This window comes from Rissa tridactyla, chromosome 16 (assembly GCF_028500815.1).
Source record: "Rissa tridactyla isolate bRisTri1 chromosome 16, bRisTri1.patW.cur.20221130, whole genome shotgun sequence".
NCBI classification, from domain to species: Eukaryota; Metazoa; Chordata; class Aves; order Charadriiformes; family Laridae; genus Rissa; species Rissa tridactyla.
Genome location: NC_071481.1, coordinates 7,968,291 through 7,994,635, shown reverse-complemented (window position 1 = coordinate 7,994,635; position 26,345 = coordinate 7,968,291). Strand labels below are relative to the sequence as shown.

Sequence of the window (26,345 nt, the reverse complement as noted above, 5' to 3'; positions counted from 1 at the left end):
GGATGTCTTGACACACATTTAACCCGCGCCGTGGACTTTAAAACGCAGGACCTGGGGACTTCTGCTGAGATTTGTGGGTCAAGGATCATTTCACACATTATTTTTTTTTTTTTAAATTTTATTTTATTGGTTGGGGTTGGTTTTTTTTCCCTTTTATTTTTTTTTTTTTTGGTTGTTTTTTTTTTTTTTTAAATTTTTTTTTTTTTTCTGGATGTGAACCTTCCTCTCCTCCGCTCGCCCCCCCCCCCCGCTGCAGCCGTCTTCTCTTCATCTGGGATGTACAGTTTACACTGAAAAAAAAAGAAAAAAAAAATATTAAAAAAACAACAACAAAAAAAAAACAAAACAAAACAAAAAAAAAAAAACAAAACAAAAGGGAGAGCTATTTTCCTTCCCGGTGGGATATGCAGAACTCAGTGGGTGTGTGTATATATAAATATATATATAATATATATAAATATATATAATACTGACTTTAAAAAAAAAAAAAAAAAAGACAAAAAATCAAATCCCCACAACATACATTTTTTTTTAATCTGTGCCAAAAAATGTGTTTTCAGAGAAAATCTTATTTTCATACTCAGACTTTGTATTGTCACTCATTTGTAAGTGCGCTTCATTTAAACATGCCCCCCCCGTCCCCCCCCGTCTCCTGAGCTGTGGAAGTGTTATACACTTGTACAAAAGACTTTCTCCCCCCCCCCCGCCCCCCCTTCGCCTTCCCTTAACACTTATTAATTTATGGAACTGTTTTTTTTTTTTTTGTTTTTTTTTTCTCAGCGCAGTTTTGTTTTGTGTGTCCATTGGATTACAAACTTTATTAAAAAATACAAAACACCTCGGCGCCCGCATCTCCTCCCTCGGCCGCGCGGGATCGGGGGGGGGGGGGGGGGGGGTGGAGCGGATGGAGGTCAGGGGGCTCTTGTTTTAAAAAAAAAAAAAAAAAAAAAGAAGAAAAACCCCCCCAACCCATCATTTTAGGGGAGCGAACTCAGATCTCTTCCTTTGTGTGTTGTAAATATTTGTTGAAAACCAAAGCGGCGATTTCCCCCCCCCCCGCCCCCCCTTTTAATTTCAACACTCACCGACTACCTGCAAAAAAAAAAAAAAAAACAAACAAAAAAAAAAATCCCCAAGTTTGATACGTGTTGTCCTTTAAAAAGCAAGAGCCGAAATTCCACCTTCCCCCCCCGCCCCCCCCCCCCCAACTTTTCCGCCCTGGGAGCGGCGTCACCCAAACCCTCCCTTCGTCCCCAGCGGCCGCGCAAACGGGTTAAAATCAAGAAGATACGGTAAAAAAGGAGATTTAAGAGACAATTTGGGGGGGGTTGCAGCCCGCCAGTGGGGGGGGGTGGGGGGTGTTAAAGACGGGGAGACACCCCCCCCACCCACACCCCCCCTTGGCAGCAGAGGAGAGCCCGTTTTGGGTTAAAAAAAGGGCAAAAAGGTGCTGCCGGCGGCCCCAGGATGAAGGTGCTGGGGGGGAGGGGGGGGGCGAGTCCAGCTCTGTGTGGCCCCTCCCGGGGATTAGGACCCCCCCACACACACACGGTGCCCCGGGGGTGGTCAGGGGGATGGAGGGACAGACGGACACGGGGACAGGTGTGAAATTGCTGGTTTTGGGAGTGGGGCCTTTGGGGCAAAGAGTCGAATTTTGGGGGTTGGAGCAGGTTGGGGGGGGGGGTGGCGCAGGGAGGAGTGGAACTGAGCAGGCGCCTGTCCCTGTGTCCGTCTGTCCCTGTGTCCGTCTGTCCGTGCATCCGTCCCTACGCCATCCGTCTGTCCCCGTCCCCTTTCCCCCCACACCAGGGGCACGAGGGGGGACTGTGGCTGCAGCTCCGGACGGACACACGGACACTGGATGTCCAGGCAGAAAGAGGGACGGTGGCAGGTCTGGCCGGACACACGGACGGGTGGCTGGCTGCATGGATGGACGGACAGCCCTATGGACACACGGACAGGGGGGTGGGGGGTGGGGGGGGGGGAAGAACATCCAGCTGGACACCGGGACGGGCCCACGTCCAGCCAGAGACGCGGCCCGTTGCCCGGCCAGCTGCACGCTCCCCTCCTCCCCCCCCCGGCACAAATGAGCTAAAAACGGACTTTTTTGCCCCAAAGTCCCCGCTCTGAAAACCAGCAATTTCACAACCCCCACCAAGGGCAGGATCAGGCCCCTTTACACCTCCCCCAAAGCGTCCGTCTGTCCGTCCGTGCCCTGGCTGTGTGTCTGCGGCCAGGATCTGGACTGGACCAGCCCCAACCCGGGATGTTGCGGGGGGGGCAGGGGATGGAATGGGCCAAGGGCCTGATCCTGCCCGTGGCGGGTGGGGGGGGGGTGGTGAAATTCCTGGTTTTTGGAGTGAAGCCTTTGGGGCAAAAAGTCCTTTTTTTTTTTTTTTTTTTTTCCTTGCGTTAATCCCAGGGAGGGGGTGGAGGAGGGGAGCGGCCGGTGGGATGTACAAGTGTCCGGCTGGACCTGGACCTGTCCGTGTGTCCGACTGGATCTGCCGCTGTCCGTGTGTCCAGCTGTGGATCCGACCATCCGTCCGTCTGTCCGTCCAGCTGGATCCGTCCCCCATCTGTGGCGCTGTGCCCCTGCAGGGCAGCCCTGAATTCCGCCCCCCAGCCCCCAGGGATGGGGACGGGGCCGGGGGACAGACAGGTACCGGGACAGACGCACGGACAGTTGCAGGTAGAGCCGGACACACGGACAGGGGGACGGTTGGACAGCCCTAAGGATACACGGCTGGGGAGACGGCTGCACGGACAGCAGGTCCAGGCAGACACATGGAAGGTGTCATGGCCACGGGGGTGGGGAGGGTGTTTAGCCGGACAGACAGACGTGGTCATGCTCTCGGACACACGGCCAGTTGCATCCACAGCCGGACACACGGACACCCGTACATCCAACCGGCCAGATGCCCACCCAGCTGGACGCTCTCCTCCTTCACCCCTGGCATAAATGCCCTAAAAATGCCTCCAAAAACCAGCGCATGGACAGAAGACGGACACACGGATGCTGGGGGGGGTGTGTGAAATTGCTGGCTTTCAGAGTGGGGCCTTTGGGGCAGAAAGTCCTTTTTTTTTTTTTTTTTTTTTTTTTTTTTTTAGAACGTTTTTGCCAGGGGTGGAGGAGGACAGTGTCCCGCGGGACATACAAGTGCCCACGTGTCCCACCGGATCGGCCACTGTCCGTGTGTCCGTCTGTCCATGCACCCATCCCTGCGCGTCTGTGCCCTGTCCGTGTCCGTCCCCCACCCTGGGGGCACTGGGGTGGGGGGGGGGGGGGTGGGGGGTATGTGGGGTGTGAGTGGTGTTCAGGCCTTGTCCTGACTTCAGTGCCCCCAGGCCTCCCCCCAACAGGGCTTGGGGGGGGGGTTGTGTGCCCCTTGTCCTGCCCCAGGGCACCCCGAGAAGAGCCTGGATCGGGCCCTTTCCCCCCCGTAGAGCCCCCCCCCCCCCCGGGTCCCTGAGCCTGGAGCCCCCCCCCCCCCCATCACATGTTCCCCCCTCCATGTTGGGGGACGTGCAGCCCCCTCAGCCCCCAGCACTGAGGGGGACGAGGGATGGGGATGGAGCCAGTGCTGACCCCGCCCTCCCCCCCCAGCACCCGGGTTGGGGGGGGCCACAGGGACAGACACCCAACCCCTGACCCCGGGAGCCCCCAGACCCCCCCCCCCGCCCTTGACAGCAATGGGGACACCCCACAGTGGTGACAGCTGAGCCCCCAGATCCCTGGTGGGGGGGGGCAGAACCAGGCCGCGTACATGCCATCCCCCCCCCCCCCCCCCGGCCTCGATCCTAGGGGCCCAGCAGAACGTTTTTGTCCTTTTTTAAACCCAAACTGGGCTCTCCTCCGCCCCACTCACCCTCGGTCCAGGGGGAGCTGGGGGGGGGGGGGGGGGGGATGTCTCCCCTCTCTTCAACCCAAAACCCCCAGTGACAAATCCTAAACCACCACCTTTTTTTTTAACCTTTATCATCTCCATTATCCCCCTTTTCAATCATTTGTGCCCTCATTAGCGATTAAACGAGTATTTCAGTAACCGCCCCCCCCGGCTGCTCGGCCAAGCCGAGGGGCTCAGCGGCTGGGGACCCCCTCCTCCCCCCACCGCATGATCCCCCCCCACACCCCCCGAGCAGCAGCCGTTAGAAAATATTGCAATTTATTCCATCTCTCTGCTTCCAGAAATACACTTTTTACACCGTTTCCAAGCAGCTGTCTTTTAAATAAAGGCGAGGGGGAGTCACTCGGGGGGGGGTTGACCCTCCCCGGCTGTGGGGGCGGGGGCCAGGGGGGCGGCGGGGGTCTCGGGGGGGCCATCGCGGGTTCGGAAGAGCAGTTCTCCGGCGGGAATGACCTGCTCCGTTTGCCAAGCGGCGGCGGTTCCGTATTGCTGGTAAAAGTCCGTGTCGGCCTGGAACATGACGAGGGCCTGGGCCGTGTGGATGCGGACGTGCTGCGCCAGGCTGGTGGCATCCAGGAATTTTTCCCCGCAGGAATCGCAGGCGTAGAGGATCTGGGTGTTGGGATCTGCAAGGAAAAAGTGGCGGGGGGGGGGGGGGGGGAGGGATGATGGGGTGGGGGGGCGGCGGGGCAGGAAATCGCGGATCCCCCCCCCCCCCCCCTTTCCCCGTCCCCTTCTCACCTGCTTCTTGCACTTGCTTCACCGCTTTGGTGATCTCGGCTTTAAGTGCTTCGGTCTCGTCCGCCGTCACCGCGGCCGCGACGGGGACCACTGCGGGGTGGGGGGGAGGGGGGAGAGGAGGGAGAGCCGATGGTGAGGGGTGGGGGGTGTGTGGCAAGGAGACAGGGGGGAGATCCCGGCCGGAGCAGGATGCTGGATTTTGCCCGTCAACGGTGTTTAGGAAGGGGCTCCAGTCACGCTGTGACAGCTCCCAGGTCATGGCAGAGGGTGCTGCCCCCCGTGGATAAACCTCTGAGCTCCTTTGGGACACCTCGGGGACCCCCAGGACGCCCCCCGATGGATAAACCTCCCTTTCGGGATGGCTCCCGGGACCCCCAGGCCGCGCCCCCCCTGGATAAACCTCCCTTTGGGGACACCTCGGGGACCCCCGCGCCGCCCCCCACGCATAAACCTCCCTTTGGGGACACCTCGGGGACCCCCGCGCCGCCCCCCACGCATAAACCTCCCTTTCAGGACGGCTCCCAGGACCCCCGCGCTGCCCCCCCTGGATAAACCTCCCTTTGGGGACAGTTATGGGACCCCCAGGCCGCCCCCCACGGATAAACCTCCCTTTTGGGACACCTCAGGGACCCTCAGGCCGCCCCCCACGGATAAACCTCCCTTTGGGGACAGTTATGGGACCCCCAGGCTGCCCCCCACGGATAAACCTCCCTTTTGGGACAGTTATGGGACCCCCAGGCCGCCCCCCACGGATAAACCTCCCTTTGGGGACAGTTATGGGACCCCCAGGCCGCCCCCCACGGATAAACCTCCCTTTTGGGACACCTCAGGGACCCTCAGGCCGCCCCCCACGGATAAACCTCCCTTTGGGGACAGTTATGGGACCCCCAGGCTGCCCCCCACGGATAAACCTCCCTTTGGGGACAGTTATGGGACCCCCAGGCTGCCCCCCACGGATAAACCTCCCTTTGGGGACAGTTATGGGACCCCCAGGCCGCCCCCCACGGATAAACCTCCCTTTCGGGACACCTCAGGGACCCCCAGGCCGCCCCCCACGGATAAACCTCCCTTTGGGGACAGTTATGGGACCCCCAGGCCACCCCCCACGGATAAACCTCCCTTTTTTTAGGAGGGCTGCTGGGGCCCCCCCCCCCAGCTCACCCGTGAGCTGGGTGACAGCGGTGGCAGCCAGGGCCTCGGTGGCCAGCGTCACCATGTCATCGGAAGCCACGGTGACGATGTTGACCTCGTCGCCTTCCTCCGGCTCGAGGATTTTGATGCCCGCCTTGCCTTGGTGCACCGTCTTGACGTGGGAACGCAGGTTGTCCACCCGGTTGAAGCCGCGGCCGCATTTGTCGCAGAGGAACGGCTTCTCCCCTGGAAGTCGGGGCAGGGGAGGGAGGGAGATGAGAAATTTTGGGGGAGGGCGTGGGGGTGGTTGAAGAGTTGGGGGGGGGTGTGCTGTCAACGGTACCCACCGGTGTGGATAATGATGTGTTTGGAGAGGTCGCCCACGTTGACGAAGGCTTTGTTGCAGACGGTGCATTTGTGGGGGCGGATGTTATCGTGGTGGCGGATGTGGTTGGCCAGTTGGCTCGACTGCACGAACCTGGGCGGGAAGAGGGGGACAAGAGTTGTCCACCGCCATCGCCTGTCCCCAACGAGATGACGTTCTGGCACCTCCACCCACCCTCCACCGGCCGGGGGCCGTTCCGGCCCCCGGCCGTGGAGGGTGGGTGGAGGTGCCCCCTAAAATTTAGGGGGGGTCGGACCCACACCTTTTGCCGCAGCGTTCGCAGACGTAGGGTTTCTCCCCCGTGTGCTGGCGCACGTGGGCGATGAGGGAGCTCGCTTGGGTGAAGGCTTTCCCGCAGATCAAGCACTGGCACGGCTTCTCTCCTGGGGGGGGGACGGGGACGGCGAGACAGCCGAAGGGATCAACAACTTGGAAACGGGGAAGCAGGAGGGTCCCGTCCCCCCCCCGCCTCCAAAATCCCTTTGGGGAAAAGGTGTGTGTGTGTGGGGGGGTGTGTGGCAGAGCCGTTTCCCTACCGGTGTGGATGCGGACGTGTCGCTGCAGCGCTCCCGGGTCGGCGAATTGACGCTGGCAGTGGACGCAGACGTAGGGTTTCTCCCCGCTGTGGATTCGGAGGTGGCGTTTCAGGTTGCCTGAGAGCAGACGAGGGTCAGACATGGAGGGGGGGGGGGGGGGGGGGGCGCGGAACGACACAAGGGACGCTGGCACCCTCCTTCCCGGCGCCCCCGGTAGCTCCCTCGGGAAAGCCCGTTGTTATTTACGGAGCAGGGACCACGCTGAGCTGATCCCTGGAGCCAAGGATCAGGCAATAACACGGCAGCGGGCACAGCCGGAACAAGAATCCGATTCTTGAGGGGATGAGGAGACGCCGTGGGGCTCATCCGGACCCCTCTGGCTCTGCGGGGGTTTGGGGAGATGGGAGGAGATGTCTCCATCCCCAAAACCTGGATCAAAGGCTCTTCCGGGACGTGATCCCATGGGAGACACCATCCCAGCCCCAGGGAGGGGGAGAAATTGATGCGCCACAACCGCGGCACCACAGCGGAAGGTTTAAAACCCGCCGTTGCCCAGGATGAAACCCATCCTCCTGCTCCGATATCCCCCACTGAGCCGGCCCCGTGTCCCCCCGCCCCCCGAAGCCAGCCAAACCCCCGTCGCTCAGCCCTCACCACCTACCAACCCCGGGCTACCTGAAGTGGTGAACTGTTTGCCGCACTCCCGACACTTCAGGGGCCCGTCCGCGATGTGAATCTTCAAGTGAGCCTTCAAGTTCCCCACCTGGGGACAGACAGGGGGATGCCGAGAGCACCCCCCCCGCACACATCACCCCCCCATCTCCCTCCGGAAGGACCCGAACCGCCGTGGGTCCGGGTTTTTCCCCCACCCAACTCACCTGGTTGAATTTCTTGTCGCAGTGGGGACACTTGTGCTCCTTGTCGGTGTCGTGGGTCTCCAGGTGCCGCATTTTAGAGGTGGGATCGGAGAAGGAGCGCCCGCAGTAGTCGCACTGGTACGGTTTCTCCCCGCTGTGGACCAGCTGGTGCCGTTTGAGGTTGCCGGAGGTGGTGAAGAGCTTGCCGCAGTCGTCGCAGCGGTATTTGGCCTCCCCCGTGTGCCGTTTCTTGTGGAGGTTCAGCAGGCTGATGAGGCGGTAGCTCTTCCCGCACTCCTCGCAGCCGTAGGGCTTCAGCGGGCTGTGGAGGAGACGGGGCTGTCACGCCGGGGGGAGGAAAAACCAGTGTGCCGAGCTCTCACCGCCCCGATCCGCGCTCCTCCACCCCATCTAGACCCGTCCGGATCCCACAGGATGTCTTGAATCAACGCAAAAGGGAAGGACAGGGGCAGAAAGATAAACCTCCTCCCAAACCACCCCACCACGCTGATGGATTTCACGAGGATTTGCTCTTTTGCAGCAAAAAGCCACATTTTTTTTAGCGCTGCCGGCATCTTTCCGCACCCGGCACCGTCCAAACAAGCTGCTGGGAGTCTCGGTGCGAGAGGCAGAGTGGCGCTGGCTGCCGTACCGGCCTCTTGCTCAAACCTTTACGCCCTCACCAGCCGCCGGCATCGTCACAAGCCTTTCTCCACCCAGCTCGCCCCGGTGGCACCTCCGGGTCCCCGGCGTTGCCGTACCTGTGCGTCTTCTCATGGGCTTTGCACGCAGCCGGGTCAGAGAAGGCTTTGTTACACTCCCTGCAGGAGAAGGGTTTCTCGCCTGTGTGAATACGGATGTGCCGCTTGAAGTTCCCGGTGTGGGTGAACTCCTTCCCGCAGTCCTAGGGATGGAAAGAGAGAGAGACGCAGGCACAGCCAGTGACACCCGGTGTCCCCAAGGGCCCGGAGACCTCGCTCGGGGCCGCGGACGGCCTCACCTCGCACTTGTGTGTGACGGAGCCATAAGCTTTCGACTCGGTCCTGTCGCTGTAAGTACCCGAACGCAACAGACGGGTTTCACCCGAGTTCTCCTGCCCGGAGTCGGTGCTTCCCGATTCGTTATCTTCAGCGTTTTCTCCGTTTTCTAACCGGGGCTGCTCTTCCTCAGGGATTTTAGCCTCCTCTTCATCCTCTGCCGTCATCTCCCCCTCTTCCTCCTTCCCTTCCAGCTCCATTTCTGCAGGCAGTTAGAAAACAGGGACGCTAGAGATTGGGAGCAGCATCAGAGACGCAAAACTCACCCGTATTTCCTAACTCTAAGCCCAGGTTTAAGGCAATAGGGATCAGAGCTGCCCTACTGCACTCGGGGAAATCCTGGTATTCCATCGCACAACACAGGTGCTGAGACCTCTGCCTGGACTCAGTTTGGATTTGCAGGTTATTAGCCCTAAAATCCAAAAGCTTGTGCAGACAGAGCAGCGCTTCCCATGGAAAACTGCTCCCGTGGGCTCCGCAACTCCCAAAACCTCACACTAACAAAATTAATTGCACGGAAAAGAAGGGTTCAGTCCTTGCGTAGCCAAAGGGCGTGGGCAGAAACGAAGTCCCCGCCACCGCCCTCGCTCATGAACACACCTCCCGTTTCAGCGCCCGGAGAGATGTTGTCCTTCGCCGCGGGGCTGCCGCTGCCGACCACGCTCTCCGCTGGCTGCGGGTGGCCACGAATTTCGGTGGCGGGGCCCTCATGGACAGCAGCGTCTGCTCCTACAAACAACAGAGTGTCTCGGGCACGCTGGAGGAGACATCAGGCTCCGCGCAGCAGAGCCCAGCAGCAGGACAGGGTGTGTTGGGGGGGGTGACGGTGGGATTTTGGGTGTCATCCGCCGGTGGCTCACCTGCTTGGCCACCCAGCTGCTCCGCCTGTGCCTCGGGCTGTGCTGCTGCGGCCACGGGTGTCTCTTCCTTCCCCTCCGGGTCAGGAGGGGCTGGTTTTATTTTGTCGAGATCACCCAGCGCTTCTGCAGTCGACCTCTTGTCCTCGAGAGTCGCCTTGTCAGCCCCTGCAAGGGATAAGGCAAAGCGCTCCAGCTTTTGCTGCCTGATGGCTGATAGAAGGATTCCCAAATCCCATAAAGATTCAAGGACGCATCAGTTCTTCAACTGCTGGTGCCACACAAGGGGATCAAACCCCATCCAGATGCCCTCGCGCACCAGGAGATGTAGCCAGGGCGTGGATTTGTGTGGTGGCCGCTCTGTGGGGCAATTTCCAGCCTCCCTGGATGAGGGAAAGCGAGGAGGCTACATACCGATCTCGGCAGGAGGCCGCTGGCTCTCGGCGGGGCTTTCTGCCGGCACGGCGAGGGACTTGAGAGCGTTGCAAGCGCTGACAATCTCCTGCATCTGGAGGAAACCCGCCACAGCCAGCACATCTTCCACATTGTCGGGGTTTAGGGTCAGCTTCGCCGTGTACATGAACTCCAAAACCTGGCCCAGGCCTGCAAGGGAGGCAACGCAAGCAGAAATAAGCTCTCGCCCCTCAGCCACGCAATTCTGACAAGCCCGAAGTGCATGAAATAACAGGCTGAAGAGCCTCCCTCAAACCCTGGGCACCAAACTGCTCCGTTTAAGCAGCTGGGAGGGATATCAGACAACCCTCTGCCTACCTGCCGCATTGCTGATGTCGAGGTGCACCACGTCCTTCTGGTCGACGAAAAGCATCCTGAAATACTCGCTGCACGCCGCCAGCACGGCTTTGTGGGCCTTGAAGTCGATGCCGTCCACCACGAAGGTGCAGTCGCAGAGCAAACCCAGCTGCCGCTGCTGGTTCAGCTGTTCCAGGACTTGCTTGCTGTGCTGGGGGAAATCCATGGCTGCGGGGAGAAAAAAAACAAAACCCGGGAGGGAGGGTGAGACAGGTGCCGAAACCCCAACGCCACATCAGAAAGGGCCACGAAACAGGACAGACCACAAAGTCATGGATTAACCACAACCCAAACACCCTGTTAGTTAAAAAACGTGGCTCAAAAAGGACTAATTTCAGCTCCTCACTACAGCTGTCAGCCTCCCCCACCAAATACAACCCCAAAACTCCTCCTGTAACACACACAACGCTGACACGGGGCTGCAGAGAGAACTGATTGAACAGTCCATATATTTTTTTTTGCCATCCTAGCAGCATTTAAAACACATCTATTGCTCTTCATCCAGCCCAACCCGCGAGTAGGAACCCTCCTGCCTCTGCCAATGTGTCCCTTTGGGGAGCAGGCGGTGCCACTGCTCCCACCGCAGGCGCAGCGCGGAAAGCGTTCATCAAAATCTTCAAGCTCCTGCTCATTTGAGGCGCTCGCATCATGATGCCGAGGGATTTTAATTTTTTTATTGTGTGTCCAGAGGGAGTTCTCCCTGCTCAAAGCACGACTTTGGCTGAGGAAGGCTGGCAAAATCCTGGAAACGCCGCGAAAGCCAATTTTTCAACAAAGTCCCTGTCGGCAAGCTTGATCTGCTGCCACGTGTCGGGTTTTCTCCCGGGCTGCACCCGCAGAGCGCAGGGTAGAGAATGAAGGGTTTGCACTTGGCTTAGTTTTCCGAAAATTATTCCTCCACGGGCTGAAGGGATCTTTTCATCCATGAGCAAGGGACGAGGAGAAAGCAAACGGGGACAATCCATGGTTATTTGGGTCAACTAAAGCTCTGCCTGCTGGCAGAGGCAAAGTTATGCCCAGGGAAAGTCTTGGTTTTGATGCTAAGTCGGCGCTTGACGTCTCTCTGCAGGTTTCCAGCCCATAGCAGTCACTTTTCCACTTTACCAGCTCTTAAAAAGAGGATGGGGAGTCTCAGGTCGGGGAAAGGCAACGGGTTTGGATGCACAAAACCAGGCAGCCGTGAGTACGTCCCTTCCCCTGGATCCATTCGAGCACGCACAAGCGTGCAGCAGGCACGCACGGCGGGCAGAGGGAGCCTCCTCCTGTCTGCTGCGGGTGCTAGCAACGCGCCCGCTGAAAGATCTTCTGCCCAAGGATTGATCTGGCTTCCGAAACCGTTCCCGACACCTCCAACAGCACCAGATCATGTACAGAGAGAGAACATTTCACTCCCAAAAGCAGCTATTTGTCTTCGCAATTAACTCACCGCCACGACTTTCCCCAGCTCTTCAAAACATGGGGTACTTTTTAACCAAACACCCACAGCCTGTCCCAAAATACATCCCTCGAGAGCCAGAAAAATCAGTATTTGTATCAAAATCTGTCTCAGCCCCCACATACGTATGACCCTTGCAAAGGAAACTCCGGAAAAAAAGGGGAGGATTTTCCCAGCAGGACAAGCAATGCTGCCTTCCGTGCTTGGAAAGCCCTGTGCAGCACGACCTGAGAAATCACGACTGTTTGATGCACTAAAAGGCTATTTTTGGTAATTTGTAGGAGGCACTTTGCATCTGAATGATGATTTTTATCACTCCCTGATTGGACTCGCCTCAGCTTCGCACCCGAGCTTTGCGAAGGAAGCAAAATCCCAAGAAATCCAACTCCTCCTGAAAAACTTCATCTTTTCTGCGGTTTCCTCCATAACGTCACTTTACAGCTTGGTTGGAGCACGTGAGCGCAGCGGGGCAGAGGTTGGGACGAGCTGCGCATCACTCTCACACCCAAACCCAGTGCCCAACCTCCCCCCAACAGCTGAGATCACCTTTGCACACTAAAATCCCTGACTTAAAGCTGTAAAAATCCCAAATATCTGGACCAAAAAACCCTGGTTCCTTGCCACCGCTTTAGCAGGGCCAGTTTGCGGCTCCAGTGCCAACATCTGTCTCTTTCCTCGACTGCAAATAGGGATGGATCTGGGAGGGCAAATCCAAATCAGGCACTGCTGGTCCCCCCCGACCGCTAAATTAATTATCCCCCATTAATTAGTGCAAACCCATCACTGTCGCCTGTTTAAGGTAGTGGCACTGTCTGAGGACATGTGTCAGAGCTCCTCATCTGAAAAACAAAGATAAGCCAGGATGGGTGCCCGATCTCACCCCTGCGCTGCAAGGATCGGAGATATCCGGAGGACCGAGGCTGCAGGCGAAACGGTTGCGGCTCTCCTCCAGAGTTTTCCCCCTTCCCAGTGCTAAAGTCAGTCTCTACGCGGCCATCCTGGGAGAAACAGGACGCAAAGCTCCGTTTTAAAACCCAAATCTTGAATGTCGAAGGCACCAAGGTCTAACGCCACCGACCCAGAACCCACCACACCCCGATTTCACCTTGTCGGAGGCATGCGAGCACCGTTCCCCCTCCTGACCTCTCACGGCTGTCAAGTCTCTCATTACCCGATTAATCACAGAAAAGCTTTGTTATGAGAACACCCACACCCGCCGCACGCACTCGCAGAGATAAATGCGGTCCCAGGGAGCTTCCCACATGAGCTCTGTTAAGCTCTCTTGGCCTTATTAATGACATTAACCTCTCCCCATACCTGCCATCTGAGCATCTACCTATTAAAAAAACCCCAAAGTTTACATAAATTGGAAAAAAATAGTGATTTAAATGTTGCCTTTCAATGCTGCCACCATTCAGCCATTCATTCTTATGCTGAGAAGATAAAAAGGAAGAGAGAGTTTACTTTCTGCCTACCGTCATCTCCCTTCTCGTGTGTCAGCAGCCCTAATCCTTTCAGTCTCTGCGAAGAGGAGCCTGTCCTCATTTCCAGTAACTGATTCTGCAACATTTTCAGTTAAAAAAATAAAGTTAAGAGCTGATCTGACCGGAGCATTCAAGGTACAGATGTGCTAATAATACAAATTATGAAATAGGGAAAGGCTCTGGAATTTGTGGTCAGCAGCGAAACCCAAAAGCGAGCTTGTATTCAGCTGCAAGGAGGGGGAAAAAATAATCACATGCGATGAGAGGCAGGAAAAAAACGTGGTGAAAAGGAACTAAAAGGAGAAAGACACGAGGAGAGAGATAAGCAGAGAGACTCTGCCCCCCCACTCAGCAAACAGACACTCCGCAGACCCCTCGGTTATTTAGTTTTTGGGCCCATGGATACACTTGTGCAGCTCCCGAGGTGGCTGCGCAGGCAAGGCTGCCCGCAGGTAACCGGAGCCCTGGGCTGCAGCAGGCAGGGAGCCAGCGGGATGGCCGAGGCATCGCCAGACCTCGAGCTCTGCCACGAAAACCGCCCGTTTCCAGCACCCGGATGATGAACTATGAAACCTTTGTCTTGTTGCAAAGATCCTGTCTTTGTGACACTGCCCAACCTCTGAAATTTCAGCCTAAGCTTCTAATGCAGAAACACAATCAAGGAAATACAGCTTGTCCATGACCGTGCCCAGAAAGCGGCGTTGCAGAGGGCACGTACAGCCAGTACGGGCTGTCATCGTGCCAAAAAAGAAAAAGACGCCAGAAGATGAGAAAACCCCTTTTTCCCTTGAGTTGCTGCACGATGCTTTGAAGTTTTCTCCATTCTTCCGCTGGCGACGTCCTTGATGCGCAGGTAGACGGCTCGCGCGGCGCCAGGGGACTCGTCTGGCGCGCTGTCGGGTGTTAGGGCTGCGTCCCCCACAGAGGCCTTAGCGTGACCTGAGGGGATGGCGGCTGCCCCACACGCGGGGGGACGCAGCTTCGCTCCCGACCTCACCCTGAATCACCCCACGGCTCGCTGGGGGGACACATGTCTGGAAGGACCCCAGCAAGCACCGCTATCCCTCCATCCCCCTCACCACAGCCGCCCTGGGCCCGGCAGCGGCCTGGGGGGGTGTCAAACGGGGTGAGGGGGCAAATCCGGGGGGGAAGAGCTGCCACAGCCCCCCAGGGGTGCTAAGGGGATGGGGGGACCCCCATGCAGCCTCCCCTCAAAAAAAACACCGGGGGTGGCACACCGGGGTGGCCCCAAAACCGGCTCCTTTTTGGGGGGGACCCCCGAGCAGCGAGCTGGGCCGCAGCCCCCTTCCCCTCCCAGCCCCCGTATCCCGCGCGGCCCCGTCCCAGGCCCTCCAGCCCGCTCCTCGGGGTGCCCGCGGCCCTCCCCGGTCCCCCTCGCCGCTACCTGCCATGCCGGGCCCGGCGGAGGCCTCACATCGCCGCCCGCGGCGCCGGCCGTGACACCCTCCAGACAAAGGGCGCCGCCATCTTGGCGCCGGGCGGAAGCGGCGTCGCCCTTCCCCCGCCCACCGGCGCCGCCGCCGCCGCGCACGCGCGGCCGGGTGAGGGGCGGGGCGGGGTCGCGTGGCACCGCCTTCGCCTCAGGAGCGCCGCCATGACAGTGGCGGGAGGGCGGGCGGAGGGGAGGGGAGTTGGCAGGGGCCGGTCCGCCCCGCCCCGCCCCGGGCTGGCCCTGCGGCACCGTGAGGGGCAAATGGCCCCGTTCCGCCGCGCTGTGTGCCCCTGAGGGCTTCCGTTCTCCCCCCAGGGTTGCCCACGCCCCTAGGCCGAGGTGTTGGGGAGCCGCCATGATGGTGTCTTGGCGTCTCCGCAGGGAGCAGGCCCAGCGTGGCGGCCCCGGCAGGTCAGCGTAAGCCAAAAGTTATGCGATGCCTGGGCAAACCCCTTCAGGCGGGTGTGCAGAGCCAAGGTGGCATGAGGAGCCCTGCGTGGCTTTGAAGGCAGCCATTTACTGGCGTGTATTGCAAGGTACCAGTGAGTTTGGGCAGGTACAGGCAGCCCCAAAAGCATAATATTCCTATTCCTATCAACCTGTTTCCGCCTAAGGCTGGATTCCCCAGCCTGCCTGCTTAAAATGGGCCCATAGCGGGGCCAAGCTGCTGCAGGGTCGGTTCGGTGATGGGGCTCTGAGCCATCCCTTGGCCCACTCCCTGGCTCGCAAATCTCCCCTGTGCAGAACCAGCCAGCTTTGGGGAGAAAAAGCGGGGGGGGTGTGTTTGTTCTTCCTCCTTTTGCTGGGCTTCACGGATGAGGGCCACCACTAGATGGCAATCTGTCACCGCGGCGGGTGGCTGCCTGAGTGCTGGGGTGCCCTGGGCACCCAGGGGTGGCATTTCGGGGCAGGGCAGACACGGCCCATCACAGAGGATCAACGACAGGGCATCACCCCTGCTCCTCACCCCCATGGCTCCAATTTCCTAACCCGTGCTGGGGGGTTTTGTAGCCATTAAGAGCTTTTTAAATAACTTTTATACATTTTTCCTCGCAGCATCCTGCGGTAGGGAGTCCCCCAAGTCACTGGCGATGCCGATAGGCAAACCACCTGAGGAGACGGTGGAAGAGCCGAGTGTGTTTGTGTGCGCCCCGATGCTGCAGGTGTGTTAATGCAAGTCACAAATCATCAGGGGACAAGCAGGGACAAGCTGACCTCAGAGCTTGAGCAGCAACACGAGCCGGGCGGCGTGTGGTAGCTATAAACAGCCTCTTGCCCCGACTGGGTGCCTCGCTGTTGTTTGTACACACAGGGAGATGGAGACGGGCCCTCGTGGGGGGGATTTTGGGGAGTGTTTGGCTCCCAGAAAGAAGCCCCTGGGTTTGGCAGCTAAACTGGGACCATCATCCTAGCTCATGCCACTGCCCGGGGCTTCCCCAAGGGTGATGGGTGCTGGTGGGCGAGGGGAGGAGGAGGATTTGGTGACCTTCCAGGTGGGCCAGCAGCCGAACAGCTGAGGGAATGGCTCAGAAATAGAGCGGCGGGGAAGAAATGAGTCACCCCGGGCTGGAAATAAACGGGTCTGTGGGCACCGGAGGGGAGCCAGGGCGGCTCCTTGCCTGTGTTTTTGTCGGGAAGGAGGAATCACTCACACTGAGACACCCCTCGGGGCTGAACCCACAGCCCTTCTGGGGGAAAAGCATCAAGAAAACATTAAAAAACGGAGGAGGCAGCAGTCAGGCATTCTCAATAATTTATCACAAGCTGTATATACAGAGACAAGCTCTGGGGAAGGGAACCTCGCTCCTTACTCCCGGTGGGGCTCTTGGCATGCCGGATCTTCCCCATCAACCCTCCGGAGCTGGGACTCCCCTCTGGAATTTCTCTGGTGGGTGACGGGATGTGTCTCTCCACGCCAGCCCCCAGCATGGGTCTGACCCTGAGGGGGAGCATTCCCGTCCCCTACCCCACGTCCCACCTCCTTCCCAAATCACCCAAATAATTAATGAGGAAGGGGGGAAAAGGGACTCCCCTGACCCGTCAGATCTTGATCTCAGTCCGGAAGGTTTGCTGGACGTGGTCGGCGTGCTTGGCGGGCTGTCGCTGAGCCCGGATGGTCAACGTGCCATCGTCCCCCAGCGAGGACGATACCGATGTGGGGTCCACATCTTCAGGCAGCTGGCATTTGTGGGTGAAGGTATTCATGACGGTGCCGTCTGCAGCCAGCTGGGAAAAAAATGGGTGGAAAAGGGCGATTTTAGGGTGCAGGCGGGATGAGGGCTTGTTGTTCCCTGCCCTTGGGTGAGGCTGGCAGTCACGCCTTGTGTGTGGTGTTAATATTTATCTCCCCGAGGGGACAGGTGGGATGTGGGTGGCATTGGCGGGGGGACAAAGGTGCTTTTTTTTCAGTTCCCACCTGCTGGGAGAGGGGTGATTATAGACCATGAGTTTGTTCAGTCTCATGAGCTTCGCTCCTGCGAAATAAGGGGTGAAAAGATGAGGAAATGGTGAACTAAACCTCACTGGGGTTATGGCTGGGGCCGTTAGGAAGTCAGGTGGAAGTTGGGGGGTTCCCTGGTTGAGGATTTTGGGGAAGGGAGGGAGCACCCACCTTCTCGGCATGCACCTCGATCTGGTTGTTGGAAGTGGTGACGATGATGTCCTCGGGGGCGAAGTCACAGACGTCCACCGTGAACTGATAGGTGTTGCCCAAGGTCTTCACTGTGCCGGTGTTGCCGGGCCGAGCTGCCGGAGAGAGGAGGGGTGTTACAGCCACGGTTCGGTGGGGGGGCCCCCCCCTAAACACTTCTCCCACCACTCTGACTCGCCCAAACCCTCCGGGACAGGCATGTGCCGGCACAAGGGAAGAGGAGGCATCCCAGCCCTAAAAATGGGGTGAACCCCCCCCAAAAAACTCACCTGGGAACCCCAAAGTCTCACCCCGGGGGCGGACGAAGCTCCCAAAAAGCTCCATGGTGTCGGCAGGCGATGCCGACCGGTGAAAGCTGCGCTCCAATCGGAAAGCAGACGAGGATTTCCCGTTCATCCACTGCTTCGCCCCTCACCTTCGACCCCCAGCTCCCGCCGGGGAGGAAGAGCAAAGCCCCCTTCCTCGTCCTCCTCCCTGCCAAGGCGAAGCAGGGCCTGTTATTTCGGGGGGGGTGGCTTGACGTGCTTTTTAAAGCCTCGTTAAGGCTCCCGGCCGCCTGCCAGACCTCTCGTAAAACGGGCTAAATTTAGGTCTTGCGCCGGAGACGGTGGAAATTTTTCCCCTCTCCGTCCCCCCCCCCAGTGCCATGGAATGCGATGCCGGCGTTCCTGCCTATTATTAAGGACTAATAATGAGAATTAATTAAATTAGTTATTAAATACTCCTCGCCCTGGGTTGTATTTGAGGATTGGAAGCTTGGAGGTAGTGGAGGGGGGGGGGGGGGGGGGAACCCGGCTCACTCCAGCCCGAGCGGGTCCGTCAGCTTCGTCAAGGTCGTTTTTAATGAGCTCGTTTGCAAACTCAGTCCAGCGACGGAGGTTGAGGCAGGAGGACCGGTGAGGGGGTGCTGAATAAAGGGGGGGTCCTGTCCCCCAAAACATCCCCGGGATGGAGCGCCCCGTCCCCAGGGGGCTGCAGGAGGAGGAGAGGGTACTGGTGTCGGAAAAGAGCTGGAGACCTTGCCCCAAAGCCCGGAAGAAGCTCCGAGGTGAGACCCCCACCCAAGGCCGGGGGGGAAACCTTGGGGGTGTGGGGGTATTTTTTAGGAGGGTCATCACCCCGTTGCTCCCCCCCCTCCCCGCAGGGTGCCTGGAGTGGGTGAAGCAGCAGCTTTTCCGTGTCGGGGAGGATTGGTATTTCCTCTTCATCCTGGGGGTCCTCATGGCCACCATCAGCTTCATGATGGACCTCCTTGTCTCCAGGCTCTTCGAGGGTAAACGAGGGGCTCCCCTGGGGTCCTTCACCTGGTGTTTGGGTGTTCACCAAGGATGGGGGGGGTGTCCTTTGGGGGCGGGGGGGGGCATCTCCCTTCCCAGTGCTTCTTCTCCAGCCCACCGGTGGCTTTACCAAGAGGTTGGTGACATCTTGGTGCTCAAATACCTCTCGTGGACCATGTACCCCATGGCGCTGGCAGCCTTCTCCACCGGCTTCTCCCAGAGCATCACCCCACACTCGGGAGGTGAGCTGGCTGCACCCCAACATTCCCAGCTCCCCAAAACTCCCCGCCCAGTAGTGGGGGGACCCCTACAATTTGGATCCACCACCCCACCCCTTCCAGGTTCCGGCATCCCGGAGCTGAAGACCATCCTGACGGGCGTGGTGCTGGAGGATTACCTGGCCATCCAAAACTTCGGAGCCAAGGTGGTGGGGTTGACCTGCACCCTGATGTGTGGCAGCACCGTTTTCCTCGGCAAAGTGGTGAGGGATCTCCCTCCACCCCGCCCCAGGTTCCCAGCATTGCCACTGGTTTTGGTCGGTGCCGCGGTGGTGGGGACACTCAGCGCTGTGTCCCCCCCCCTCGGCACCCAGGGTCCCTTCGTCCACCTCTCCGCCATGGCCGCGGCATATCTGGGGAAGATGCGGACCTCGGTCATTAGGGAGTACGAGGTGGGGGTGCTTCCCCCCCAGAATTAAGAGGGGGGTCATTGCCCCCCCCGCAGATTAGGGGGGGATTTCATTTTACTCCCCCCCCCCCCAAAAAAAAATTGAGGTTATGGCTAAACCCCCTCCTCACAGAACAAGTTCAAGCAGAACGAGATGCTGGTGGCAGCGCAAGCCGTCGGGGTGGCCACGGTTTTTGGGGCGCCCATCAGCGGTGAGGACCCCCCCCCATCCCACCCTGGGGACCCCCAAAGCCCTCCCTAACCCTTTCCCCGCCTCCCATTTTCCCAGGGGTGCTTTTCAGCATCGAGGTGATGTCCTCCCACTTCGCCGTGCGGGATTACTGGCGGGGCTTTTTCGCTGCCACCTGCGGCGCCTTCATGTTTCGCCTCCTCGCCGTCTTCAATAGCGAGCAAGGCAAGGCAGGGTGGGCCGGATGCTGACCCCCCCCTTTTCTGCTTCCCCCACCGGGCATAGCATTTCTGGGGTGCCCGCTCCCAAAATCACACATCCGTTTCTCTATCCCCTCCAACCAGAAACCATCGCTGCTGTTTTTAAGAGCGACCTCAAGATTGATTTCCCTTTTGACCTCTTGGAGACCTTCTTTTTTGTGATTTTGGGGTAAGGAGGGCCCTGCCCGTGCCCCTGCCTGCGGCCCTGCCCGTACCCTGCCTGTGCCCTGCCTGTACCCTGCCTGTACCCTCCCTCTCCTCCACAGGGCCGTCTGTGGGCTCGTGGCCTGCGCCTACCTCTTCTGCCAGCGCTGGCTGCTGGCGGCCGTCAAGGAGAACCGGCTCACGGCCAAGCTGCTGGCTACCGAGTCCGTACCGGCTGTCTGTCTGTCTGTCTGTCTCCACCCTGCCTGTCCGCGCATCTCCCCCATGCGCCCTGTGTGTCCGTGCGTCCGCGCCATGCAGCCTGCGTGTCCATGCAGCCTGCACGTCTACCGTGCGCGTGTATGTGTGCCCCCCCCCCATGCACCCTGCGCACCCTGCACCTCCACCCCATGCACGCTGGGTGTCTGTGTGTCCACCCTATGCGTCCACCCTATGGACCCTGTGTGTCCGTGCGTCCATCCCATGCGCCCTGCACCTCCACCCCATGCACGCTGGGTGTCTGCGTGTCCGCCCCCTGCATCCACCCCCTGCATCCTGCGTGTCTCTGCATCCACTCCGTGCACCCTGAGTGTCCGTACGTCCGCCCCACGCTCCCTCTGTGTCCAACCCATGCACCTTGGTTGTCCGTGTGTCCGCCCCATGCACCCTGTGTGTCCATGTGTCCACCCCCCTGCACCCTGTGTATCCTTATGTCCCCCCCAGGCATCCTTGTGTCCACCCCCTACCCCATGCCCACCCACTCTGTGCACCTTGGGTGTCCATAGGTCCCCCCCCACGTACCCTCTTCATCCATGGGCCCCCCCCTTGCACCCTGCCCGCCCACCCCATCCGTCCATCTGTCCCCACGCCTCCCAGCCCCACCTCTCCCCCCTCCAGCAAGCCCGTCTACACGGTGCTGGTGGTGCTGCTCCTCGCCTCCATCACCTTCCCGCCCGGGCTGGGGCAGCTGATGGCCTCCAGGGTGAGTGGGGGGGGACATGGGGCTCCCCAGGGCACCCCGACACGTCCCAGCGGGTGCTCAGGATGTCCGTCTGTCCTTCCAGCTCACCATGAAGGAGTATCTCACCTCCCTCTTCGACAACCGCACTTGGGGCGAGCTGGTCCCCAACGCCTCCTTGATGGCCGACCCCCCCGGCGTGGACCGTCGGGAGCTCTGGCAGGAGTGGTGCCACCCCTCCGCCACAGTCTTCGGCACCTTGGCCTTCTTCCTGCTGATGAAGGTAGCCATGCCCCCCGCCTCCAGTCCCTATGTGCCCCCCCTGCCCCCGAGGTGGTGTCCCCGTGGGGATGACCCCCCAATTCTCGGCTGGGCTCTGCCCCCCCCCCCAGTTCTGGATGCTGATCCTGGCCACCACCTTGCCCCTGCCCGCTGGCTACTTCATGCCCATCTTCATCTACGGTGAGTCTGGGCATCTGCTGGCTTGGACTGGGGGGGACAGCCAGCCCTGGGGGGGACAGGGGGTACATCCAGCCCTTGGAGGTGGGGGTATTCAGCCCTGGCGGGGGGGACAAGGGTTGCATCCAGCACTGGGGGAGAGGGGATTGAGCCCTGGGGAAGGTTGCATCCAGTCTGGAGGGGTACAGGGGTTACATCCAGTCCCGGGGGGGGGTAATTCCAGTCTAGGGTGGGGGTACAGGGGTTGTATCCAGTCCCAGAGGGTGTACATCCAGTCTGGGGGGGGGGGTGTGGTACAGGGGTTGTATCCCGTCCTTGGGGGGTGTACATCCAGTCTGGGGGCAGAGTACAGGGTTTATATCCAGTCTGGGGTGGGGGTACATCCAGTCTGGGGGGGGGTACGGGGGTTGTATCAAGCCCTGTGGGTCAGGGGGGTTGCATCCATCCCAGGGCAGGCTGCAGGATGGTGGTCACCTCCAGCTGCACCATTTGGAGGGGGGGGGGGCGTTACTGCTGGTGTCTCCCCACCTTTTCCCCCCTGTCATTTTAGGAGCCGCCATTGGGCGCTTAGTGGGGGAGACGGTGGCCCTGCTCTTCCCCCGGGGCCTCTGGTCGGAGGGGGACCTGCGCCCTATCATCCCTGGGGGCTACGCCCTGGCCGGTGAGTCGGTGGGGAGGGAGGGACACCCGTGGGTGGGGGACACCCACCACCCATGCACTGACATCCCCCCTCCTGGTTCTCCACGGCAGGCGCGGCTGCCTTTTCGGGCTCGGTGACCCATGCCATCTCCACGGCTTTACTGGTGTGCGAGGTCACTGGTCACCTGGGCCACGTCCTCCCCGTCGTCCTGGCCGTGCTGGTGGCCAACGCCATCACCCAGAAGCATCAACCATCCTTCTACGACGGCACCATCATCGTCAAGAAGCTGCCCTACCTGCCCCCCATCCGCAGCCGGCACATGGCGTAAGCCCCCCCCTGCCTGAAAACCTCATATTTTGGGGTGATTTGTTGCAAAATGATGGAAATTTGGGGATTTTATGGATCACCAGCTCCTACCAAGTGATGGTGGAGGAGTTCATGGAGCGCCGGGTGGTGACCTTGGCCAAGGGTGATGGCTTCGAGGAGGTGCTGATGGCCTTGGATGCCTCCACCGATGCTGAATACCCCATGGTGGAGAGCACAGGTGGGATGTGGGATATGGGGAGGGGGGGTCACCACAACCAGAGGGGAACATCACCAGGCTTGTCCCCGTCCCCCAGGGTCACCCACGCTGGTGGGCACCATCAGCAGGGCCCAGCTGGTCACCTTCCTCCAGAGCCACAAGCATCCCCAGGCACCCCCTGGGGAGAAGGTAAATGGGGGGGGGTTGCGCACCCCACTGCACCCAAAAAAGCTGTTTTTCCACCCAGAAATTAACATGGCATCTTCCCCAAGCTGGCCACCGTGGGGACGCTTGGGGACAGCTGCGCCATTGAGCCCATCATGCTCCAGCTCTCGCCATGGACCTCCCTGCACCAGGTTTGTGGGGGGGACACACACATCCTGATGGGGCTGGGAGCCACCAACCCCCCCTTCCTCCCCGATTCTGTGTCACCGCGAGGGGACATGGGGCAGGGGTGGCTTTGTCTCCACGTGTCCCTGTTGTCACCTCCCCAAGGCCCATCACCTCTTCGAGCTGCTGAAGCTGCAGCGCATCTTCGTCACCCGCTTCGGGGAGCTGGTGGGAGCCGTCAGCCGGGTGGAGGTGAGGGCCGGGGGGGGGGAGAGGGGGGGCAAGGTGGGGGAAAAGGAGGGGACAAGGGGGCAACAAGGCGGGGAGGGTGACAAGGAGGGGACGGGACCCCAACCCACCTCCTCTGTCCCCTTGCAGCTGCGGAGAGCGATCGAGGAGCTCGCCAACCCCAAGTAACGACTTTTGGGGACCCCAAGGGACCCCTCCCCGGGGACGTCACCCATGGAAAGAGCTGGGGGGGGGTGTCCCCCCCCGGGGGAACCCAGGCATCTGGGCTGGGGGTGGCAGTTCTCTGGCAGAGTGTGCTCCTGCATTAAATCCATCGATGATTGATGATTCACTCTTCCTCCTCCTCCTCCTCCTCCTCTTCCAGACCCATGGGGTTAATTTTTGGGGGGGGTGTCACACCCCACCCCCCCCCGTACCCCACAACAGCTCTCAAAACCACCCAAATCACCCCAAAACTGCACCCAGCCCTGGGACACGCACCGAAGTGCCCCAGTCTCTGCGACACCCCCCCCCGTGACCCCTCCTATCCTTATCAGCACATATTTATCCTTAATTAGCGCAACTAATAAGGGCGGTGGGTGCTTTGTAACCCCAAGATTCTGGGGAAAATGGGGTGCTGAACCTCCCCCCCCCACCAGGTCTTTGGTGCCACCCCCAAACTGGGGTGCAGTGTTTTTGGGGGAGAGCGGAGGGTGTGGCAGGTGCTAACGAAGACGTAATTAAGCCCGCCGGGGTAATTATGCTCAGCAGAGCAGGTTGGGCGAGGCGGGCATGCCCGGGCCCAGCCGGAGGAGAGGTGAAGCGGGGTCAGCGCCAGGGAGACACCCCAAAACTGGGGCGGGCGATGGGAGAGGCGCCGGGATGGGTGCTGGGGTGGGGGTGAGGCTGCTGGGAGCAGGGCTGGGCTGTAGCACCCATGTGCCCCATGGAGGGTGCTCGGTGGGGTGAGGGTGCTCATGGGGTGATGGGACCACAGCATTTGTGTCATTTGAGAGTGATGCTCAATGGGGCGTGGGGACCACAGCACCCGTAATACTCATGGTGGGTGCTCAGAGGGGTGAGGGGACCATGAGGAGGGGAACCAGAGCACCCATGGAGGGTGCTCTACGGGGTGAGAGTGGTCATAGGGTGATGGGACCACAACACCCGCATCACTTGAGAGTGATGCTCATAGGGCATGGGGTCCACAGCACCCATATCACCCATGGAGGGTGCTCAGAGGGGTGAGGGGACCATGAGGAGGGGGACCAGAGCACCCATGGAAGGTGCTCAATGGGATGAGGGTGCTCGAAGGGTGATGGGACCGCAGCACCCGTGGAAGGTGCTCCGTTGCTCAGTGGAGAATGGGGACCACAGCACCCGTAGTACTCATGGTGGGTGCTCGGTGGGGTGAGGGGACCATGAGGAGAGGGACCAGAGCGCCCGTGGAGGGTGCTCGGTGGGGTGAGGGTGCTCATGGGGTGATGGGACCACAGCATTTGTGTCATTTGAGAGTGATGCTCAATGGGGCGTGGGGACCACAGCACCCGTAATACTCATGGTGGGTGCTCAGAGGGGTGAGGGGACCATGAGGAGGGGAACCAGAGCACCCATGGAGGGTGCTCTACGGGGTGAGAGTGGTCATAGGGTGATGGGACCACAACACCCACATCACTTGAGAGTGATGCTCATAGGGCATGGGGTCCACAGCACCCATATCACCCATGGAGGGTGCTCAGAGGGGTGAGGGGACCATGAGGAGGGGGACCAGAGCACCCATGGAAGGTGCTCAATGGGATGAGGGTGCTCGAAGGGTGATGGGACCGCAGCACCCGTGGAAGGTGCTCCATTGCTCAGTGGAGAATGGGGACCACAGCACCCGTAGTACTCATGGTGGGTGCTCGGTGGGGTGAGGGGACCATGAGGAGAGGGACCAGAGCGCCCGTGGAGGGTGCTCGGTGGGGTGAGGGTGCTCATGGGGTGATGGGACCACAGCATTTGTGTCATTTGAGAGTGATGCTCAATGGGGCGTGGGGACCACAGCACCCGTTATACTCATGGTGGGTGCTCAGAGGGGTGAGGGGACCATGAGGAGGGGAACCAGAGCACCCATGGAGGGTGCTCTACGGGGTGAGAGTGGTCATAGGGTGATGGGACCACAACACCCGCATCACTTGAGAGTGATGCTCATAGAGCATGGGGTCCACAGCACCCATATCACCCATGGAGGGTGCTCAGTGGGGTGATGGGACCATGGGGAGGGGAACCAGAGCACCCATGGAAGGTTCGCAGTTGCTCAATGGAGAATGGGGACCACAGCACCCATAATACACATGGTGGGTGCTCAGAGGGGTGAGGGGACCATGAGGAGGGGGACCACAGCACCCATGGAAGGTGCTCAATGGGATGAGGGTGCTTGAAGTGTGATGGGACCACAGCACCCACGGAGGGTGCTCAGTTTCTCAGTGGGGCATGGGGACGACAGCACCCGTAGTACTCATGGTGGGTGCTCAGTGGGGTGAGGGAACCATGGGGAGGGGGATCAGAGCACCCATGGAGGGTGCTTGGTGGGGGTGAGGGTGCTCACAGGGTGATGGGACCACAGCACCCATGGGTGATGCCCCCATCCCTGTCTGTCACCCCATGTCTGCTCCCAGGGGGATTAGGATGGGAGTTTTGCCAAAAACCGGGGTGACAGAGGTGGCAGGGGGAGGGGAGGGGGGCACACCCCAAAGGCCCCGCTCACTCCGTGCCTCAGTTTCCCCAGCACCCTTATCCGGCCCCGCCATAGGCAAACAGAGATAAGGCGCTGCCACGCACCCAAATCTGACGTTTTTTCCCCCCCGGCTCCTCCCTGGGCGCTGCCGGACTTTGAGCCGGGACCAAGGGCGGCATCAGGGCTGAGACCGGCAAACTCGTGGCACGCATGGGGCACCTAGGGGGCCCGAAGCCCTGAAACAGGGCAAAACCCACCCAAACAGCAGGTTTGGCAGTAGGATGCTGGCATCCCTCCTCCCCCCCCCCGCCAAACCACACCCCCCTTTTTTATGGTTTTCGTGGGGGGGAAAAAAAATAAAATTCCCTTTTCCGGCTTTTTTCCACCCGGTTATTTGCAGGCACCAGGCAGCCGTCCCCGCTGCGGCTTGGCTTTGGCTTTGGGGGAACGGTGGGTGATGAAAAAGCCAAATTCCTCCTGGGTTTCGCTGAGGAAAAGAGGCCCCGGACGGGAAATGCTCCTCGAGCTTGTGCAACCCCTTAAAAGCCCTTTAACACACCCCCCCCACTTAAAAACTGATAAACCCTTAAAAAGCCTTGAAACCCCCTTTTAAAAGCCCTTAAAATCCCTTACCCCCCTCCTTAAAACCCCTTAACCCCCCCTTAAAAGC

At 59.8% G+C, this 26,345-nt stretch overlaps 3 protein-coding genes and 1 long non-coding RNA gene across 9 annotated transcripts; 2 read left to right on the top strand and 2 right to left on the bottom strand.

The window, feature by feature from the left end:
• Positions 1 to 23: 23 nt before the first annotated feature.
• On the bottom strand, positions 24 to 14,707 carry ZBTB17 (zinc finger and BTB domain containing 17). 5 transcript variants are annotated; one of them, XM_054222638.1, is made up of 18 exons: positions 14,587 to 14,707; positions 13,173 to 13,257; positions 12,578 to 12,695; positions 10,224 to 10,430; positions 9,867 to 10,055; positions 9,456 to 9,620; positions 9,196 to 9,324; positions 8,559 to 8,797; positions 8,320 to 8,462; positions 7,580 to 7,880; positions 7,377 to 7,464; positions 6,702 to 6,818; positions 6,428 to 6,548; positions 6,128 to 6,258; positions 5,811 to 6,026; positions 4,650 to 4,739; positions 4,362 to 4,534; positions 24 to 290 (listed from the first exon to the last, which is right to left on the bottom strand). In XM_054222638.1, the coding sequence occupies exons 2-18, from the start codon at positions 13,176 to 13,178 to the stop codon at positions 189 to 191; spliced, it is 2,535 nt and encodes an 844-aa protein (XP_054078613.1). In that variant the 5' UTR covers positions 13,179 to 13,257; positions 14,587 to 14,707; the 3' UTR covers positions 24 to 188. The 5 variants fall into 5 exon arrangements, with proteins under 5 accessions (XP_054078613.1, XP_054078612.1, XP_054078614.1 ...); XM_054222637.1 differs by lacking the exon at positions 24 to 290 and having other exon boundaries at positions 4,177 to 4,534; XM_054222641.1 differs by lacking the exons at positions 24 to 290; positions 4,362 to 4,534; positions 4,650 to 4,739 and adding an exon at positions 5,665 to 5,713 and having other exon boundaries at positions 5,765 to 6,026.
• A 152-nt stretch (positions 14,708 to 14,859) lies between these two features.
• On the top strand, positions 14,860 to 15,916 carry LOC128918362 (uncharacterized). The gene is made up of 2 exons (XR_008469512.1): positions 14,860 to 15,170; positions 15,691 to 15,916. It is a non-coding gene; the product is annotated as an uncharacterized LOC128918362 (long non-coding RNA).
• Positions 15,917 to 16,370: 454 nt separating this feature from the next.
• Positions 16,371 to 17,791, bottom strand: HSPB7 (heat shock protein family B (small) member 7). The gene is made up of 3 exons (XM_054222732.1): positions 17,554 to 17,791; positions 17,246 to 17,379; positions 16,371 to 16,860 (listed from the first exon to the last, which is right to left on the bottom strand). The coding sequence occupies exons 1-3, from the start codon at positions 17,678 to 17,680 to the stop codon at positions 16,675 to 16,677; spliced, it is 447 nt and encodes a 148-aa protein (XP_054078707.1). The 5' UTR covers positions 17,681 to 17,791; the 3' UTR covers positions 16,371 to 16,674.
• Positions 17,792 to 17,984: 193 nt separating this feature from the next.
• On the top strand, positions 17,985 to 23,268 carry LOC128918489 (chloride channel protein ClC-Kb-like). Of its 2 annotated transcripts, none has more exons than XM_054222731.1 (19): positions 17,985 to 18,332; positions 18,429 to 18,557; positions 18,759 to 18,803; positions 18,903 to 19,042; positions 19,154 to 19,231; positions 19,361 to 19,439; positions 19,517 to 19,642; positions 19,762 to 19,846; positions 19,944 to 20,045; positions 20,719 to 20,803; positions 20,886 to 21,062; positions 21,172 to 21,241; positions 21,789 to 21,899; positions 21,989 to 22,202; positions 22,289 to 22,422; positions 22,499 to 22,590; positions 22,674 to 22,757; positions 22,897 to 22,983; positions 23,110 to 23,268. In XM_054222731.1, exons 1-19 carry the CDS (start codon positions 18,233 to 18,235, stop codon positions 23,146 to 23,148), a joined length of 1,977 nt encoding a protein of 658 aa, XP_054078706.1. In that variant the 5' UTR covers positions 17,985 to 18,232; the 3' UTR covers positions 23,149 to 23,268. The 2 variants fall into 2 exon arrangements, with proteins under 2 accessions (XP_054078706.1, XP_054078705.1); XM_054222730.1 differs by having other exon boundaries at positions 17,988 to 18,332; positions 18,675 to 18,803.
• Positions 23,269 to 26,345: the final 3,077 nt, after the last annotated feature.

Coding starts and splice junctions, on each gene's coding strand:
- LOC128918489 (XM_054222730.1), top strand. CDS start 18,233: ATGGAGCGCCCCGTCCCCAGGGGGCTGCAGGAGGAGGAGAGGGTACTG. Junction 21,242..21,788: donor CATGCCCATCTTCATCTACG/GTGAGTCTGGGC, acceptor CTGTCATTTTAG/GAGCCGCCATTGGGCGCTTA. Junction 21,900..21,988: donor TGGGGGCTACGCCCTGGCCG/GTGAGTCGGTGG, acceptor TCTCCACGGCAG/GCGCGGCTGCCTTTTCGGGC.
- ZBTB17 (XM_054222637.1), bottom strand. Junction 8,463..8,558: donor CCGTCACACACAAGTGCGAG/GTGAGGCCGTCC, acceptor TTCCATCCCTAG/GACTGCGGGAAGGAGTTCAC. Junction 6,027..6,127: donor ACACATCATTATCCACACCG/GTGGGTACCGTT, acceptor CCCGACTTCCAG/GGGAGAAGCCGTTCCTCTGC.
- HSPB7 (XM_054222732.1), bottom strand. CDS start 17,680: ATGAACGGGAAATCCTCGTCTGCTTTCCGATTGGAGCGCAGCTTTCAC. Junction 17,380..17,553: donor TGAGACTTTGGGGTTCCCAG/GTGAGTTTTTTG, acceptor TCTCTCCGGCAG/CTCGGCCCGGCAACACCGGC. Junction 16,861..17,245: donor TCGAGGTGCATGCCGAGAAG/GTGGGTGCTCCC, acceptor TTTTTTTCCCAG/CTGGCTGCAGACGGCACCGT.